The sequence below is a fragment of the Ursus americanus genome, chromosome 11 (genome assembly GCF_024610735.1).
Source record: "Ursus americanus isolate L20-20 chromosome 11, mUrsAme1.1.p, whole genome shotgun sequence".
NCBI classification, from domain to species: domain Eukaryota; kingdom Metazoa; phylum Chordata; class Mammalia; order Carnivora; family Ursidae; genus Ursus; species Ursus americanus.
This window is the reverse complement of record NC_142137.1, coordinates 60,214,161-60,233,289: the sequence shown is the minus strand read 5'-3', so window position 1 is coordinate 60,233,289 and position 19,129 is coordinate 60,214,161. Positions and strand designations below refer to the sequence as shown.

At 39.7% G+C, this 19,129-nt stretch overlaps 1 protein-coding gene across 3 annotated transcripts in view; it reads right to left on the bottom strand.

Annotated features, from left to right (window-relative positions):
• PCMT1 (protein-L-isoaspartate (D-aspartate) O-methyltransferase) overlaps positions 1-19,129 on the bottom strand; it is a 46,968-nt gene that overhangs the window by 25,510 nt on the left and 2,329 nt on the right. For all 3 annotated transcript variants that reach the window (XM_087865579.1, XM_045805335.2, XM_045805336.2), the window contains exons 2-3: positions 8,672-8,776; positions 7,403-7,434 (exon numbers count right to left, since the gene is read on the bottom strand). In XM_087865579.1, the coding sequence (XP_087721705.1) occupies positions 7,403-7,434; positions 8,672-8,776 (137 nt within the window). The remainder of the gene's footprint in view (positions 1-7,402; positions 7,435-8,671; positions 8,777-19,129) is intronic.

Sequence of the window (19,129 nt, the reverse complement as noted above, 5' to 3'; positions counted from 1 at the left end):
CTCCCCAAAAACCAACAGAGTACTCATTCAAATAACTGACATTTAAAACCCAAGAAGGGAGGAGTTAAGATGGCGGAGGAGTAGGGGACCCCTTTTTCAGCCGGTCCCCTGAGTCGAGCTGGATAGGTACCAGACCAGCCTAAATAACCACGGAATCAGCCTGAGACGCAGGATGATGCATCTGGATCTCTACAAATGAACATCTCCAGCGCTGAGTATTGAGGTACGAAGAGGGGAGCTGTAAACCGTGCACGGATATCGGAAGATAAACGGAAGGGGGAGGGAGCCGCCACGTTTGGGCTCCGGGAAGCGGCAGCCACCTGCACGGGGGAGCGGGCGGACTCACAGAGGGCACCCGCGAGAGAGCGGACTGAGACCGGTGAGCCGTGAAAGCGCGCGCCACCAGGCATCTCCCGGAACACCGGAATCCCGGTGTGCTCACGGGATCCAGACTGAGACCGGGAACTCCCGGAGCGCGCGCGGGGCGGCTGGCGGCTGGCGGGCCACCTGCACGGGGGAGCGGGCGGACTCGTGGTCGGCACCCGCGAAACAGCAGACTGAGACCCTGAACCGGGTGCGCGCGCCACCAGGCTTCTCACGAAACTCCGGAATCGAGGTGTGCTCACCGGGCATAGACTGAGACCGGGAGACCCGGGAGCGCGCGGGGCGGCCGGTGGCTGGCGGCATTAGAAACACAAAGGACAGAGACGCGCCGGCCCTGGAAGTGAGGGCTGGGACGCCGGGTTGGTGCGCACATCCCGGGACGCTGCAGGGTTGACCAGCACCAACAGTAACAGAGTTAAAGTGGCCAGAACATCAGTGGAGAACGGGCCGCAATCCCTCTGTTCTGTGACAATGCAGCCTCTGCTGCTCTGACCCTCAGAAGAGGCATAGCCGGCCGCCAGGGAAAGCCGCCAGAGAACAAAAGCCTGGAAATACCGGCTCAGAGAGTGCCCATCCCCATCCTCCCTCGCAGGGGACACGGAGACTCTAACCAAACAGGGTTGCCTGAGTATCGGCGCGGCAGGCCCCTCCCCCAGAACACAGAAGGCAGGCTGAAAAATCAAGAAGCCCACAACCGGAGGCGCCTGGGTGGCGCCGTCATTGAGCGCCTGTCTTCGGCTTAGGGCGTGATCCCAGCGTTCCGGAAAGGAGTCCCTCATCGGGCTCCTCCGCTGGGAGCCTGCTTCTTCCTCTCTCACTCCCCTGCTTCTGTTTCGTTCTTGCTGACTGTCTGTCTCCCTCTCTCAGATAAGTAAATAAATAAAATCTTTAAAGAAGAAGCCCACATCTCTAAGATCCCTATAAAACAAGGGGCACGGCCTGGGACCCAGTCAATAATTTTGGGCTCTGGAAACCCCGCAACCTCTCTTCATCAGAATGACAAGAAGGAGAAGCCCCCCCCAGCAAAGAAAAGACAGTGAGTCAGTGGCCTCTGCCACAGAAGTAACGGATATGGATGTAACCAAATTATCAGAAATGGAATTCAGAGTAACAATGGTCAAGATAATGAGTAGACTTGAAAAAAGTATTCAGGAAAATATTACTGAGAATATACAATCCCTAAGGGCGGAAATGAGAGCGAATTTGACAGAAATTAAAAATTCTATGAGCCAAATGCAGGCAAAACTAGAGGCTCTGACGGCCAGGGTCACGGAAGCGGAGGAAAGGGTTAGTGAATTGGAGGATGGGTTAATAGAGGAAAAAATAAAAATAGAAGATGGTCTTAAAAAAATCCACGCCCACGAATGTTGGCTACGGGAGATTACTGACTCAACGAAACAATCCAATGTTAGAATCATCGGCATCCCCGAGGGGGTGGAGAAAAACAGAGGTCTAGAAGAGATATTTGAACAAATTGTAGCTGAAAACTTCCCTAATCTAGCAAGGGAAACAAAAATTCGTGTCCAAGAGGCAGAGAGGACCCCTCCCAAGCTCAACCATGACAGACCTACACCACGTCACGTCATAGTGCAATTCGCAAATATGAGATCCAAGGAAACAGTATTGAAAGCGGCCAGGGCAAAGAAATTTCTCACGTACCAAGGCAAAGGCATCAGAATTACATCAGACCTGTCTACACAGACCTGGAATGAGAGAAAGGGTTGGGGGAGCATTTTTAAAGCTCTTTCAGAGAAAAACATGCAGCCAAGGATCCTTTATCCAGCAAGGCTGTCATTCAGAATTGATGGAGAAATAAAGACATTTCAGAATCGACAGTCACTAGCCAATTTCGTAACCACGAAACCAGCCCTACAGGAGGTATTACGGGGGGTTCTATAAAAGTAAAAAGGCCCCAAGAGTGATACAAAACAGAAAGTCACAGCCAATACAAACAAAGACTTTACTGACAACATGGCAGAATTAAAAGCATATCTCTCAGTACTCAGCCTGAACATTAATGGTTTAAATTCTGGCTTCAAACGCCACAGGGTTGCAGATTGGATAAAAAGAAATGACCCATCCATTTGCTGTCTACAAGAGACTCATTTCGAACCCAAAGATGCATTCAGACTGAGAGTAAGGGGATGGAGTACCATCTTTCACGCAAATGGACCTCAAAAGAAAGCTGGGGTAGCAATTCTCATATCAGATAAATTGGATTTTAAACTACAGACTATAGTTAGAGATGCAGAAGGGCACTATATTATTCTTAAAGGAAGTATTCAACAAGTGGATATGACAATTATAAATATATATGCCCCCAACAGGGGAGCAGCAAGATACACAAGCCAACTCTTAACCAGAATAAAGAGACATATAGATAAAAATACATTAATAGTAGGGGACCTCAACACTCCACTCTCAGAAATAGACAGAACACCCTGGCAAAAACTAAGCAAAGAATCAAAGGCTTTGAATGCCATACTCGACGAGTTGGACCTCTTAGATATATATAGAACACTATACCCCAGAACCAAAGAATACTCATTCTATTCTAATGCCCATGGAACATTTTCAAGAATAGACCATGTTCTGGGACACAAAACAGGTCTCAGCCGATACCAAAAGATTGAAATTATCCCCTGCATATTCTCAGACCACAACGCTCTGAAATTGGAACTCAACCACAAGGAAAAATTTGGAAGAAACTCAAACACTTGGAGACTAAGAACCATCCTGCTCAGGAATGACTCGATAAACCAGGAAATCAAAAATCAAATTAAACAATTTATGGAGACCAATGAGAATGAAAATACAATAGTCCAAAACCTATGGGATACTGCAAAGGCAGTCCTAAGGGGGAAATACATAGCCATCCAAGCCTCACTCAAAAGAATAGAAAAATCTAAAATGCAGTTTTTATATTCTCACCTCAAGAAGCTGGAACAGCAACAGAGGGACAGGCCTAATCCACGCACAAGGAAGCAGTTGACCAAAATTAAAGCTGAAATCAATCAAGCAGAAACCAGAAGTACAGTAGAGCAGATCAACAGGACTAGAAGCTGGTTCTTTGAGAGAATCAATAAAATTGACAGACCACTGGCAAGACTTATCCAAAAGAAAAGAGAAAGGACCCAGATTATTAAAATTATGAATGAAAAAGGAGAGGTCACGACGAACACCATTGAAACTGGAAGGATTATTAGAAATTTTTATCAACAGCTATATGCCAATAAACTAAGCAATCTGGAAGAGATGGAATCCTTCCTGGAAACCTATAAACTACCAAGATTGAAAAAGGAAGAAATTGATTTCTTAAACAGGCCAATTAATTATGAAGAAATTGAGTCAGTGATAAACAACCTTCCAAATAACAAAACTCCAGGCCCGGACGGTTTTCCTGGGGAATTCTACCAAACATTCAAAGACGAAATAATACCTATTCTCCTAAAGCTATTTCAAAAAATAGAAACAGAAGGAAAGCTACCAAACTCATTCTATGAGGCCAATATTACCTTGATCCCCAAACCAGGCAAAGACCCCCTCAAAAAGGAGAATTACAGACCGATTTCCCTAATGAATATGGACGCCAAAATCCTCAACAAGATACTTGCTAATAGAATCCAACAGTTCATTAAAAGGATTATCCACCACGATCAAGTGGGATTCATACCTGGGATGCAAGCGTGGTTCAATATTCGCAAATCAATCAGCGTGATACATCATATCAACAAGAAAAGACTCAAGAACCATATGATCCTCTCAATCGATGCCGAAAAAGCATTTGACAAAATACAGCATCCTTTCCTGATTAAAACCCTTCAGAGTGTAGGAATAGAAGGTACATTTCTCAATCTCATAAAAGCCATCTATGAAAAGCCTACTGCAAATATTATTCTCAATGGGGAAAAGCTGGAAGCCTTTCCCTTAAGATCAGGAACACGACAAGGATGCCCACTCTCGCCACTATTATTCAACATAGTACTAGAAGTCCTTGCAACAGCAATCAGACAACAAAAAGGGATCAAAGGTATTCAAATCGGCAAAGAAGAAGTCAAAATGTCTCTCTTCGCAGACGACATGATACTCTATATGGAAAACCCAAAAGAAGCCACTCCCAAACTATTAGAAGTTATAGAGCAATTCAGTAACGTGGCGGGATACAAAATCAATGCTCAGAAATCAGTTGCATTTCTGTACACGAATAACGAGAACGAAGAAAGAGAAATCAGGGAATCCATCCCATTTACAATAGCACCAAAAACCATACGTTACCTTGGAATTAACTTAACCAGAGACGTAAAGGACCTTTATTCTAGAAACTATAAATCACTCTTAAAAGACATTGAGGAAGACATAAAAAGATGGAAAGATATTCCATGCTCATGGATCGGAAGAATTAACATAGTTACAATGTCCATGCTACCCAGAGCAATCTACACTTTCAATGCTATCCCGATCAAAATACCGAGAACGTTTTTCAAAGAACTGGAACAAATAGTCCTTAAATTTGTATGGAACCAGAAAAGACCCCGAATCTCCAAGGAACTGTTGAAAAGGAAAAACAAAGCTGGGGGCATCACAATGCCGGATTTCGAGCTGTACTACAAAGCTGTGATCACAAAGACAGCATGGTACTGGCACAAAAACAGACACATAGACCAATGGAACAGAATAGAGAGCCCAGAAATGGACCCTCAGCTCTTTGGGCAACTAATATTTGATAAAGCAGGAAAAAACATCCGGTGGGAAAAAGACAGTCTCTTCAATAAATGGTGCTGGGAAAATTGGACAGCTACATGCAAAAGAATGAAACTTGACCACTATCTCACACCATACACAAAAATAAACTCCAAATGGATGAAAGACCTCGATGTGAGACAGGAATCCATCAAAATTCTAGAGGAGAACATAGGCAGCAACCTCTACGACATCAGCCAAAGCAACCTTTTTCATGACACATCCCCAAAGGCAAGAGAAACAAAAGATAAAATGAATTTATGGGACTTCATCAAGATTAAAAGTTTCTGCACATCCAAGGAAACAGTCAGAAAAACTAAGAGGCAGCCCACGGAATGGGAGAATATATTTGCAAATGACACTACAGATAAAGGACTGGTATCCAAGATCTACAAAGAACTTCTCAAACTCAATACACGAGAAACAAATAAACAAATCAAAAAATGGGCAGAAGATATGAACAGACACTTTACCAATGAAGACATACAAATGGCTAACAGACACATGAAAAAATGTTCAAAATCATTAGCCATCAAGGAAATTCAAATCAAAACCACACTGAGATACCACCTTACGCCAGTTAGAATGGCAAAAATAGACAAGGCAAGAAACAACAATTGTTGGAGAGGATGTGGAGAAAGGGGATCCCTCCTACATTGTTGGTGGGAATGCAAGTTGGTACAGCCACTCTGGAAAACCGTGTGGAGGTCCCTTAAAAAGTTAAAAATTGAGCTACCCTATGATCCAGCCATTGCACTACTGGGTGTTTACCCCAAAGATACAGACGTAGTGAAGAGAAGGGCCATATGCACCCCAATGTTCATAGCAGCAATGTCCACAATAGCTAAATCGTGGAAGGAGCCGAGATGCCCTGCAACAGATGACTGGATTAAGAAGTTGTGGTCCATATATACAATGGAATATTACTCAGCAATCAGAAAGAATGAGTTCTCAACATTTGCTACAACATGGACGGCACTGGAGGAGATAATGCTTAGTGAAATAAGTCAAGCAGAGAAAGACAACTATCATATGATTTCTCTCATCTATGGAACATAAGAACTAGAATGATCAGTAGGGGAAGAAAGGGATAAAGAAAGGGGGGGTAATCAGAAGGGGGAATGAAACATGAGAGACTATGGACTATGAGAAACAAACTGAGGGCTACAGAGGGGAGGGGGGTGGGGGAATGGGATAGACCGGTGATGGGTAGTAAGGAGGGCACATATTGCATGGTGCACTGGGTGTTATACACAACTAATGAATCATCGAGCCTTACATCGAAAACTGGGGATGTACTGTATGGTGACTAACATAATATAATAAAAAATCATTATTAAAAAAAATATATATATATTCAAAAAAAACAAACAAACAAAAAATAAATAAATAAAACCCAAGAAAATTCCCAACAGATTAAAAGTACTAGATAACTTAAAATAGGTTCTTCTCAAAGTTATACAGCTTCCTAGCTGCTATACTTGACCAATCCCTAATGAATTTTCCAAATAAGATATGAAATAGGGGCGCCTGGGTGGCACAGCGGTTAAGCGTCTGCCTTCGGCTCAGGGCGTGATCTCAGCATTCTGGGATCGAGCCCCACATCAGGCTCCTCCACTGTGAGTCTGCTTCTTCCTCTCCCACTCCCCCTGCTTGTGTTCCCTCTCTCGCTGGCTGTCTCTGTGTTAAATAAATAAATAAAATCTTTAAAAAAAAAAAAAAAAGATATGAAATAAAAGAAATAATATTCAACTTGAGATGTCTACAATATATCCATTATATTATTTAAAATATTATCTTCCTTGGGACACGTGGGTGGCTTAGCCGGTTAAGTGGCTGCCTTCGGCTCGGGTCATGATCCCGGGGTTCTGGGATCGAGCCCTGCATCGGGCTCCTTGCTCGGCGGGGAGCCTGCTTCTCCCTCTGCCTGTCGCTCCCCCTGCTTGTGCTCTCTCTCTAATTAATAAATAAAATCTTAAAAATAAAATATTCTCTTCCTTAATTTGCTCATCACTAAATAACCTTTTATATCCAATTTTTATATGATTAGATACTAATGATGACCAACAAAAACTTTAATGACAATTTCTACCAAGAAGACTTCTCTCTATATATCATGTATTAAGAATAAGAGGTTCATTACCAATCCACATAACTCATAGATGATAAAATTGATCCAATTAAAAGTTCAACTTTTTTAAAACCTTTTTAACTGAAGAAAATGATCTTAGAGGAAAAATGTGATCCACTTATACCCAAATGGCCAAAGTTAACTTACCATGTGTGGAGCACTGATTGTTGCTTGGAAACCTGCAAAAGAAGAAGAGAACTACTGACACATTCAGCTGCAAAACCATACCAGATACTCCATGTAACTCCTTTCCTAACATCCACACATTTTTTTTTCATAATAATATTTTTTGTTTTCATGATCTCAAGAAAATAAACCTTTTATTTTGCATTTTAAAGTACTGTCGAGGAACAGTTAAAATGAGAAAATACAACCTTGCCAAAGGCATATTATGCTCATCGAGTACGACACTCCCACTATTTCTAAAACTTTCTTTCCCCATATAGTTAGCTAAGAAATAAAGTAAGAATGTCAAGAAGCTGAGTTGGTAAGTTTATGACTTGTTTTCTCCCCAGGTTTATAAAAAGAAAATAAACTTCTATATACAATAGGTATGCAAAATCTGAAAATTAAATTGCTTCCTATTTCTGGCAACTTATTGAGCAACTGGCAATCAAAGAAACTTAAGAGACTAAAAAACGACCTCAGTTTACTCTTTATACTATTGCCTGATGGTAATTCACAAACTTTTCTCAGTTTTTAGCTTTCAAGTATTTTCTTCCAGTGCTGCTTTCTCAAAACTTATTTACCTGCTTCTGCATCTGAAGCAATTTTCACTGAGCGGTGGTAGCAGGTGCCTTCGGGGTTCAGAAGCTCCCCAGGATCTTCTCTGCTGACTGTTATAGTGCTTCAAAAGAAGAAAGTATGGCAGCTGGCTGACAGAATCCTGAGGCCCTTCTAAGCCTCAAAGGCGCCCACTGCCAAGGCTCAGCAGCTCAGCAAAACCTGCTTCAGGAGAAGGAGTTAAACACTGAACTTTCTAAAACCAAGCACAAACCAAAAAATTCAGGGCAAGTGAAGCAGAGAAGTCAGTAAACGCTTAATTATACTTATTTCCTTTAATATTGATTTAAAAAACTGACGTTAATGTGAAAAACAACTTTAGTCAGCATTAAGGCCCTAAAGAAATCTCAGCCCTAAGCTTAAACTTAAATTTTCATTAAAAGTATGTTTAAAGAAAAATGTTTAAGATATTCTTTATATATATATTATATACAATTTGAAAAAATAGAAAAAATACTTAATACATAACATCATTTAACTGAAATGGCTGTGTGGAATTATGATACTTAAATGAGATATAAAATTCAAACTAGCAAGGTAATAATAAATATTTGTATCCCAGTCCATTTTTACTTAACAAAAAGTATACAGTAAATGAATAAAACATGACATTTTCAGAAATCCAGACCTTACCTATTGATTGTGGAGAATCCATATAAGGATTACATTTTGCATAGTGGGAACGGTCTGTGGCCAGCATTACTTCAAATACTTTATCTGTTTTGATGATTCCATTTTCTGAAATGAATGAGGCAAACATTTTAAGCTAGGAGTGAGATGACTAGATGCACTTTAAATTTACTCTGGTTGCACTGGAGAGACTGGACTGGAAGAGAGCAAGATTGGAAGTTGTTGCAATGGCCCAAGTAAACACAACCTGGTCTTCAGTGATGACACTAAGAATGAAGATAAGTAGAAGGATCTGAGTTATATTTAATAGGTAATATATACCTAACTAGCTAGCTTTGGAGGAAGGATGGTGGTTGAGATGCTGATATCATACACTGATTTGTGAAATCCTGGAGAAGGAGCAGAGTTAAGGAGGAAAAGGATAACTTACTCAGTTAGTGACTATAAACCATACAAGTGGAGATATGCAGCAGTCCACTGAACACATGGATCTGGGGCTCAGGAAAGAGATCTAGGACAGTGATATAGACTTCTAGTAATATAGATGGTAACTGAAGCAATGGAAGTGAACTCAAGTGGCCAAGGAAGAATACACGAAGAAGAAAAACAAAAGCGAACACTGAAGAGCTGTGCAAAGGAAGTGGAACCTTCAAAGATTATGACAAAAAGCAGCCACAAGGGTAGATGAAAATCAAGCAGATAAACTCTTACAAAGCCCAAGTGAAAAGAAATTTTTCAAGAAGGAAAGCAAGGTCAATGATTATATTTGGCTCCCCTAATGAACTATAAATTCTTTGAGATTAAGTATAATATGTTAAACTTAAATAGCCCTCATGGTACCATGCATGGTTATTATTCAGTAAGTCCCTTATTAACTCACTCAATATGTTTACTGACTGTCTAATACATACCAGACACAATGGTACATGCTTAGGATTATTATTATATAGGATTAGAAATAAACAAGATAACATAATTACAATTGTACAATTTAAATGAGTGGATTATATAATATAAAAGTATACTTTAGTAAACCTGTTTAAAAAAAAAATTCGGTGGGGGTGCCTGCGTGGCTCAGTTGGTTAAGCATCTGACACTTGGTTTTGGCACAGGTTGCGATCTTTGGGTCCTGAGATCGAGCCCCACATTGGGCTCCACGCTTGGCGCGGAGTCTGCTTGTCCCCTTCCCTCTGCTCCTCCACTTGCTCGTTCCATCTTTCTCTCTCTCTCATAAATAAATAAAAAATCTTTACAAAAAATTCAATGGGACTAGAAGTGGCAATCGAGAAGCTCTGATTCTGGGGGAGAATTAAAAGAAAACAGGGAAAGGATGGTGCCTTTTGGTGCAGCAATAAAGGGAAAAGAATATTAAGGATCCTGCAGAAAAAAAAGAGCAATAGGATGTGCCAGCTCCTCCCCTTTCCCCCGCACTACTCCTAACACACACCATCCATTAAAGAAACTGCAAGTCACTATACTGAAAAAAGGTGCTCTGGATCTGTGTCCACAAAATGTCCAAAAATAGAAAAAAGGAAAAAACCCAACTCCAATCAAAGATACTGTAAAAAGAAAACAAAATGCAAATCAAAGCATTTCAGCTGAGGGGCACTTGGGTGGCTCAGCAGGTTGAGCATCCAACTCTTGGTTTTGGCTCAGGTCATGGTCTCTGGGTCATGAGATCAAGCCCCACCTCGAGCTCCAAACTCAGCAAGGAATCTGCTTGAGATTCTTCCCCCTCCCTCTTTCTTCCACCCCTGCTTGTGCTCTCTAAAATAAATAAATTAATTAATTAAATAAAATCTTTTAAAAAACAAAAACAAAAAACGAGGGGTGCCTGGGTGGCTCAGTCGGTTAAGCATCTGACTTTGTCTCAGGTCATGATCTCAGGGTCCTGGGACTGAGCCCCATGCCAGGTTCTGCACTCAGTGGGGAGTCTGTTCTTCCCTTTCCCTCTGCCCCTCCCCCTGCTCATGCTCTCTCTCGAATAAATAAAATCTTTAAAAAATTAAAAATTAAAAAAACATTCCAGCTGATTAAACAGAAACAATAGTTTTAAAACTATACTCTAAGAAAACAGCAGAAGTAAGTAAAAGTATTACCAGGAACAATCAACCTTGTGACATATACTAATAAAACTATCAGACTTTACGGGCACCTGGTAGCTCAGCTGGTTAAGCGTACAACTCTTGATTTCAACTCAGGTCATGATTTCAGGGTAGTGAGATGGAGCCTGACAGTGCTGGGTGGGGATTCTCTCTCCTTCTCCTTCTGCCCCTCATCCCCTGCCCCTGCACCCAAGCTTGGCTGGGGAGCATACTCCCTCTAAAACAAAAACAAACAACAACAACAACAACAACAATAAAAAGTATCAGACTTTAAAGGCATGGAAAAAAATCCTCAGAGCTTCAAGGCAAAGAACCGAATTACCTAATAAGGGCTTAAAAAAAAAAGAAAATAAATAAAAGGCAACCATCAGATTACCTAAGAGCAAAATTCAAAGCAAAGCAAGAATGAAGCAACATTTTCAAGAAATTCAAGAAAAGAACATGCAGGGGCACTTGGGTGGCTCAGTCCGTTAAGCATCTGACTCAGTTTTGGCTCAAGTCTTGATCTCAGGGTCCTGGGATCAAGCCCCAGGTCAGGCTTGGAGCTCAATGGGGTGTGTGCTTGAGATTCCCTCTCTCCCTCTGCCCATGCCCCACTCCATATACTCACTCTCTCTCTCTTAAATAAATAAATCTTTAAAAAAAGAAGAGAAAAATGCAAATCAACAATTAAAAGCAGCAAACTACTGAGGCACCTGGCTGGCTTAATCCATACAGCATGCAACTCTTGATCTTGGGGTCATGAGTTCAAGCCCCACATTGGGCTTAGAGCTTACTTAGAAAAAAAAAATTTTTTTAAACCCCACAACAACAAAAAACAACAAAAAAAGCAAACTACCAATACATTCAACAACTTGGATAAATCTCAAAAGTACTAATCTCAGTGAAAGAAGCCAGACAAGGAGACATACACTATATGATTCCATTTATATCAAATTCTAGAAAAGTCAAAATCATAGCGCCAGAAGGCTGATCTGTGATTGCTAGAGATTCGGGGTAAAAGGAGTAGATTAATTGCAAAGGGGTACCAGGAAACTTTGTGGGTAAAAGAAATGTTCTATATCAGAAATCAGCAAATTTGCATAAAAGTCCAAATAGTAAATACTTCAGGCGTTGCAGACCAAAGTCTCTGCTGCAAGAACTCAACTGTCAACGTAGTGTGGGAACAACCACAAACAATACCAAATAAAGGTCATATTAAGATAAATTTTTACATCTAAAAGCAGACAGTAGGGGTGTCTGGGTAGCTCAATCAGTTAAGATGTGACTCTTGATTTCAGTTCAGGTCATGATCTCAGTGTCCTGGGACAGGGCCCCACTTTGGGCTCCATGCTCAGCCAGGAGTCTGCTTCAGGATTCTCTCTCTCCCTCTGCCCCTCCCTCAGCCTGCTCGGGCACGCACACTCTCTCTATATAAAATAAATACATCCAAACAAATAAACAAATAAAGACTGACAGACAGTAAGCCAGATTGGCTTGTGAGGTGCAGTTTGCTGACCCTCGTTCTGTATCATTATGGTGTTGGGTTATATAACTATATCTGTCAAATTTTTCAAATTGTAATTTTTTTTTAAACGAGAGAGAGAGAGAGAGAGAGAACATGTGCATGTGTGCGCATGTGCACACACGCATGAGGGGGAGAATCTTAAGCAGGCTCCAGGCCCAGCATTGTTGGGCTCCATCTTACAACCCTGAGATCATGACCTGAGTTGAAATCAAGAGTCAGACACTTAACTGACTGAGTCACCCAAGTGCCCCCTAAATGTGTGTTTGTTTGTTTGTTTTTAAGATTTTATGTATTTTAGGGAGTAAGCAAGAGAGCAAGAGAGCTCACGAGGTGGGAAGGGGCAGAAGGAGAGGGAGAAGTAGGCTCTCCTCTGAGCAGAGAGCCCCACACAGGGCTTGATCCCAGGACCCCAGGATCATGACCTGAGCCAAAGACAGATGCTTAACCAACTGAGCCACCCAGGCACCCCTCACCAAACACTTTTTAAAAGCAGGTCACTATTTATTAAAAAGCTGAACACATCAAGGCTCAGAATCAAGATTTATTAGGCCATTATTTGGTGGTTTCCAAAATTTTCACCACAAGATTCTTTTATACTTTTGCCCTGAATTCCGTATTTTGAAAGATGCCTAAACTAGCTACATTTACTAAGTTATTAAGTCATTTTGCCATTTTTGGTAATTTGACATATACAACTGCCCTGCCCTGAAATATTTTTATCAATCAGCAAAATAATTTAATGTTTTACTTTTTGTGGATAGCCTAATTATGAGTAAATGTGTAATTACCATTAGGCTTTCGGAAATAGTGAACAGCTTTAGAACCACCCATACCCAATTCTCCTGTGCCCTAGGGACCAAGGACCTTAATTAAATAGTTATAATAATGGCTAACATTGGTCCAAATATGCAACTGATCCAAAGGAGAAGTCAGTAGGATTCAAAAAGGAGAATGCAATAGAATCCAAGCCATAAGTCAAATAATAAAAAACTTGTAAAGATTAAAGCCATGTTAAGGTGTCTGTTTCTCTTTTCAACTTGAGGGGTGGTGGAAGGGTGAGAGGGAGATAAATTCCAGGAAAAAAACAAAAATGCTGTAAGAGTCATGATTTAGATATGAAGAAAACTAAAATGTGACATGATTTCAAGCAACTGATCAAATGTAAAAACAGGGAAAAATATCCGACTACTCCTCTACAATAGTGGAGGGGTCTGTGATATTGGAAACAGAAAGTAGGGAATAAATTCACAGCAGACTACATAACTCAGCCAAATGTTGACATAGTCATACGATTATGACTATTGACTTTTAACACTTAAAAATCAACAAAATACAGAAAATTTATTTACTGCTCAAAACAAAATACAAATTACCAACTTTAACAATGTAAAAGAGCCACGAATAAGTTGGAAAATGAGAGGGAGAACTCCCTAGTATCCTTTGTTATAAAGTAGAAGGGTTACCAGAGGTAGTGTTAGTTTATAAATTATGAAACAAGAAACTAAGGTTAAAGTATATTACTTAAAGTTAGAAAGGTAGCCACAAAAAAGGAAGCAAAAAATTATGATATAACTATACGAGGGAGAGGTGGGTGTGTAGAGTTAAATACTTGTCCATCTTGGCAGGAGGTCAACAGATAATGTCTGAAGTCGATAAAACAAGAAATGACAGTTTAACCACATGACTTAAAGGCATGAAGATAATCACCAGAAAAAACAAACAAACAAAAATGTTGTTAAAAGTGATTCCCTCTAGGCAATGAGTCTAGGGGTAGGGAGGAATGGAGCCAAGCAATTGTTATTTTTCAATAAATGCCCTTGTGTAGGATTTTACCATGTACATATATTACTTGACTAAAAATTAATCTTGGGGCACCTGGGTGGCTCAGTTGGTTAAAGTGTCCGCTCTTGATCTCCATTCAGGTCTTGATCTCAGGGTTGTGAGTTCAAGCCCCACGTTGGGCTCCACGCTGGGTGTGGAGCCTACTTAGAAAATAAATAAATAAATAAATAAATAAATAAATAAATAAATAAATAAATCTATCTTTAAAAAAAATAAAAATTAATCTTAATTCTCCTAACCTTGTTATCATAGATTCTATGTATTTAGGTAAGTATATACACAACACACACACACACACACACACACACACACACACCTCCAATTAGCAAGATGTAAGATGTGGCAGGGCACTCCTTTTCCTTTACAATGGTAGAACTGTAACTGGGTGCATTATATAGTCTCTCTGTAGTTATGTGTAGTCTTACAATTAAGTTCTTGTCAACGGAACATACACAGAAATTATGTATGCAACTTTCAGATCATCCCCTTAAAAAGGAACGGGGGTTTTTCTCTTTCCCCATTCTTCTCCCCACTGGCTGGAATATGGAAATGATGGAGGTAAACTATCTTCAACCTTTCAGATAAGGCAAAGACTTTAGGAAGCACAAGGGAGATGGAACACAGGTCCTCAACATTTTGGAACAATTATATTAGCTCTAAACTGCTTATGCTTGGATTGTTACAGGAGATAGAAACCTTGATTTTGTTTCAGCCATTGTTATTGTGGTCTTTGTTATAGCAGCCGAACAGGTACCCTAATGCACACAGTATATGAAGAGGAAAACAAGATCAGTCTGAAGAACAGGACTGGAGTTGGAGCATGGGAATAGGTTATAGAACACCCTAAACAGGCCTAAAATCTGAGCAAGTATTGACCCCTGATACAGTAAGTAATGGGAAGGCTGCGCAGCCAAACGACTTAACAGAAAGCAGTATACTATGGAAATCAGCATAATGTGTAGAACAGAGTTGAGGGGAGGGAAACTGAGAGTGTAACAACCCCATCAGACACTTGGAGGTCTATCACTCCAAGTGTGGACTACGGACTCAGGCTGGGAGAGAACCAATGAAAATAACAGCAGAAGCAATGACTACGAAAGGAATCCATAAGAACTGCTGAGTTAATGTGGTAACAGTCTGAAAGAACCAATAACTATTCCAAGATTTTTGATCCAGGAGAACAGAAGAATGGAACTAACACTGGCAGCAATGGAAAGGAGGAAAGCCTGTGTTGATATGAAGCACTGAACACAAGGTGCTTCATGGACTTCAAACAAGTTTCTCTAATCTTGCTACAAAGTTACATCTCAATAAAAGAACTATTACATTACATTATATTACTTAATTTGACTTGAACAGTTGTTAACCATCTACTCTATATTCCTTCTCAACCATCAATATGCCAGGAAAAACAGTAAGAAATGAACAGACTGGTCACCTTTACTTCCTATCTAGAATGATTAGGCCTAAGAGGTAAGCAGAGCTTGAGACACTTTCGGTATAGAAAGTCGGAGAGAGATTAGTTTTAAATTCATATTATAATCAAAGAAGAATTTCACATGATGGAAAGTTATGATAAAGCATATCATCTAAGTACCAGAGATTATTTAAAAATACATGTTTCTTACTAGAGGTGTTGAATCACTATGTTGTACACTTGAAACTAATGTAGCACTCCATGTCAGATAATTAAGAAAGAAAAAACACATCTCTCCCTGGACTGCTATCACTCCTAATAGATACATAAAGTTAACTATTTGTTTTGACACTATTTCTTAAAGGAGGATGTTCCCTGGACTCCTCACATTTGACAAACTAAGATGTTATACAAAATTCTAAAACATAGGTAACCAAATGTTAACTTCTGTGGCTCACTCCTAAAGCTTGCGCCCTGCAGCTGATTTTACAGAATCCACAATGCGACTGAAATCACAAAATCTAGGATTTGGAAGGGTCCTTTGGGAGTTTAGTGTACAGTTAAAGCTGATGACAGATCTCTTCTATGATATCCCTTATAGAAAAATGATCAACCATTCTTTGCTTCAACATATTCAGTGACAGAAAACATTATTTTTTAAAGCCAACTCTTTGATTGTTAGGATAGCTTTGTGAATACTTACTTACGAGCCAAGATCTGCCTTCCATTTGTCCTGGTTTGACCCTCCACTACATGCCATTTCCTAAAATATTTAAACACTGTTGCTCTCTTAAGCTTTCTCATCAAACCACCATATAAAATGCTGACTCTCTCTGGTCATCTTGATCACCCTTGTCTAATAATCCTTTTTTTTCACTGCTACTCTTAAAGCATGTTGGCCAAAACTAAATGTAATACTAATAAAAAATATGTGGAACAGCAAAATGGACTTAAGACCACATGAAATACAATGTAATACATTAGATCTAGTGCTGTCCAATAGAACTTATGATGATGGAAATGTTCTATGTCTGCACTACTAGGTTTAGCCTCATATGGCTACTGAGCTCTTAAAATACGGTTAGTGTGACTGAGAAACTGAATTTTAAATTTCATTTTACTTTAATTGATTTAAATGTAAGTAGGCACACTGATAGTAAAGCCACCCCCATTATATAAATTAGATCTTACTCAAGGTACTGTAAGTTTACCTATTAGTATGTACCCATAAGACTGACTTGAAATAAGCCAAAATGAGGAGGTATTTTCTAGACTCTAAATGATGCCCCAACTTCTGGAAAACAATCCCTTAGTATTTTCTTAGCTGGTTTTATTTGGCCCGTGAACACACATAATAAAACTAATGGAATATTCTCTTCTCCACTAGTTATGCTACTAGTAGCTAAGAACTGACATTCTAAATAGAAAAAGAAAATAATTCCAATTTATTTGCATAAATAAGATACAAAAACTACAAATTATTATAATTCTTATTCAAATACCTACTCAAGGTCTCTACTGAAATGTTAAGCATCTCAAATACAACATCCCCAAAAATAAACTCGCGCTCTCCCACGACTCCTTCCCACCACCCAAAAGTTCCTGCTGCTCACGCACTTATTGTTTCCAACTCAGAAAACGGCAAATCGTTCCAATTGCCCAGGCCCAAAACCTTGCTCTCATATCCTTGACTCCAATCTTGCTCCCATACCCCAAATCCAAATCTAGCACATGCAATTTTCTCTGCTTAGAATGCCTGTCCCCCCCTTCTATCTGCATAGCTAAATTTTCTTCCCATCCTCCAACTCTTTGCTCAAGTGACACCTTAGTGAGGCTTTCTCTCCCAAAACTGCAAACCTAGTACCCCACACTCCCAATTCTCCTTCCCTTCTTTGTGACTTATCATGTGACATACTAAGTATTGTACTTGTCTGCTCCCATTACAAGTAATCTACAAGAGAGAATATTTGTTTTGTTCAGTTTGGCATATAGAAGATAGTTAAAATATCAGTTGACTGACAAATCCTGTAAACATTATAGTATATGCAAAATGACACAATCAAGGATGCAAAGTAAAAATAACTGATATTATTAGGGCACATTTAATCTTTCCTAACAAATAAAAATCAGTAAAAAAAAAATGTTTTAAGTGTCTAGTATAACATGTGAAGTCTATCAGTTAAGAGTTAACCTTCCACAAATGCTCAGGTTTAGACACCCCTGCTCTAGGAGACCACCTTTCTTAACCTCATCCACTCTTGTCCCCATCTTTTCCTAATTACTATCATGGCTTGATATTTTTCCAATAAAAGTAGAAAATAAATTCTAATATAAACATTACTGAAATTGTCACATTTCGTGGATTAAGCAGGCTCATAGTTGTTTTAAGTTAAATTTGTTTTAAGAGCACATTATCAGCCCATAATTATAAAATAACTATATTCTTCATTTCTGTAGACCTGCACTGTCCAATATGGTAGCCATTAGCCACATGTGGCTATTTAAGTTAACTAAATAAAAATCCAGTTCCTCAGCTGTGTTAACCACATTTCAAATGCTGAATGCCACATGTAGCTTAGTGGCTACCATATTGAACAGGCAAGATACAGACATTACAGAGAGCTCTACTGGGCAGGACTGTTACAGACATTTTTTCCCTAAAACCTCATTCTAAAGCATAAAACTGATTCGACTGAAACACTGGCAGAGTTTCTCATAATATTCAATTCTCTGTGTCAGTGATTCTCAAAGTGGTCCCCCAAACCAGTGGGAGCATTACTTAGGCCCTTGTTAAAAATATAAATTCCTGGGGGCACCTGGCTGGCTCAGTCTGTGGACCATGTGACTCTTGATCTCAGGGTTATAACTTCAAACCCCGCATTGGTTGTGGAGCCTACTTAAAAAGAATAAATAAATTTATTTTTAAAAAATACAAATTCTTGAGCCCTAGCAAGCTGTTTTACTAGCTCTCCAGGTGATCCAGGAGATTCTGAAGCATGCTCAAGTTTTAGACCACTGTTCTAAGTTACTTAAGAGTGGTTGTTGGGGCACTTGGGTAACTCAGTCAAGTTAAGCATCTGCCTTCAGCTCAGGTCATGATCCTAGGGTCCTGGGATTGAGTCGTGTCAGGTTCCCTGCTCCACGGGGAGTCTCCTCCTCCTTCTCCCCTGCCCCTCCCCCTCCTCGTGCTTGTGTGCAATGTGCGCACGCTCTCTCTCTCTCTAATAAATCAATAAAATCTTTTTTAAAAAGTGGTTGTCATCATAAGCTATAAAATACTGAGACATACCATTACATTCTACAATATTCCATAAATGATATATCAACTACGAAATCATACATGACCGTATTTCTATTATGCCATCTTATAAAAGGTAAACTCAGTAGATATTTTCAATAAAATTATAATATTAAAACTAAAGCAATCGTGAACTTCATTTCTTTTAAAAAATATACAACTGTAATTTGCTTCCTCTTCCAATTTGCAGATCCTTTTTCACTTTAACATCAACACCTTTTTTTAAGTTCTTTATTGTAATTCCAGTATAGTTAACATTATAATGTTATATTAGTTTCATATGTACAATATA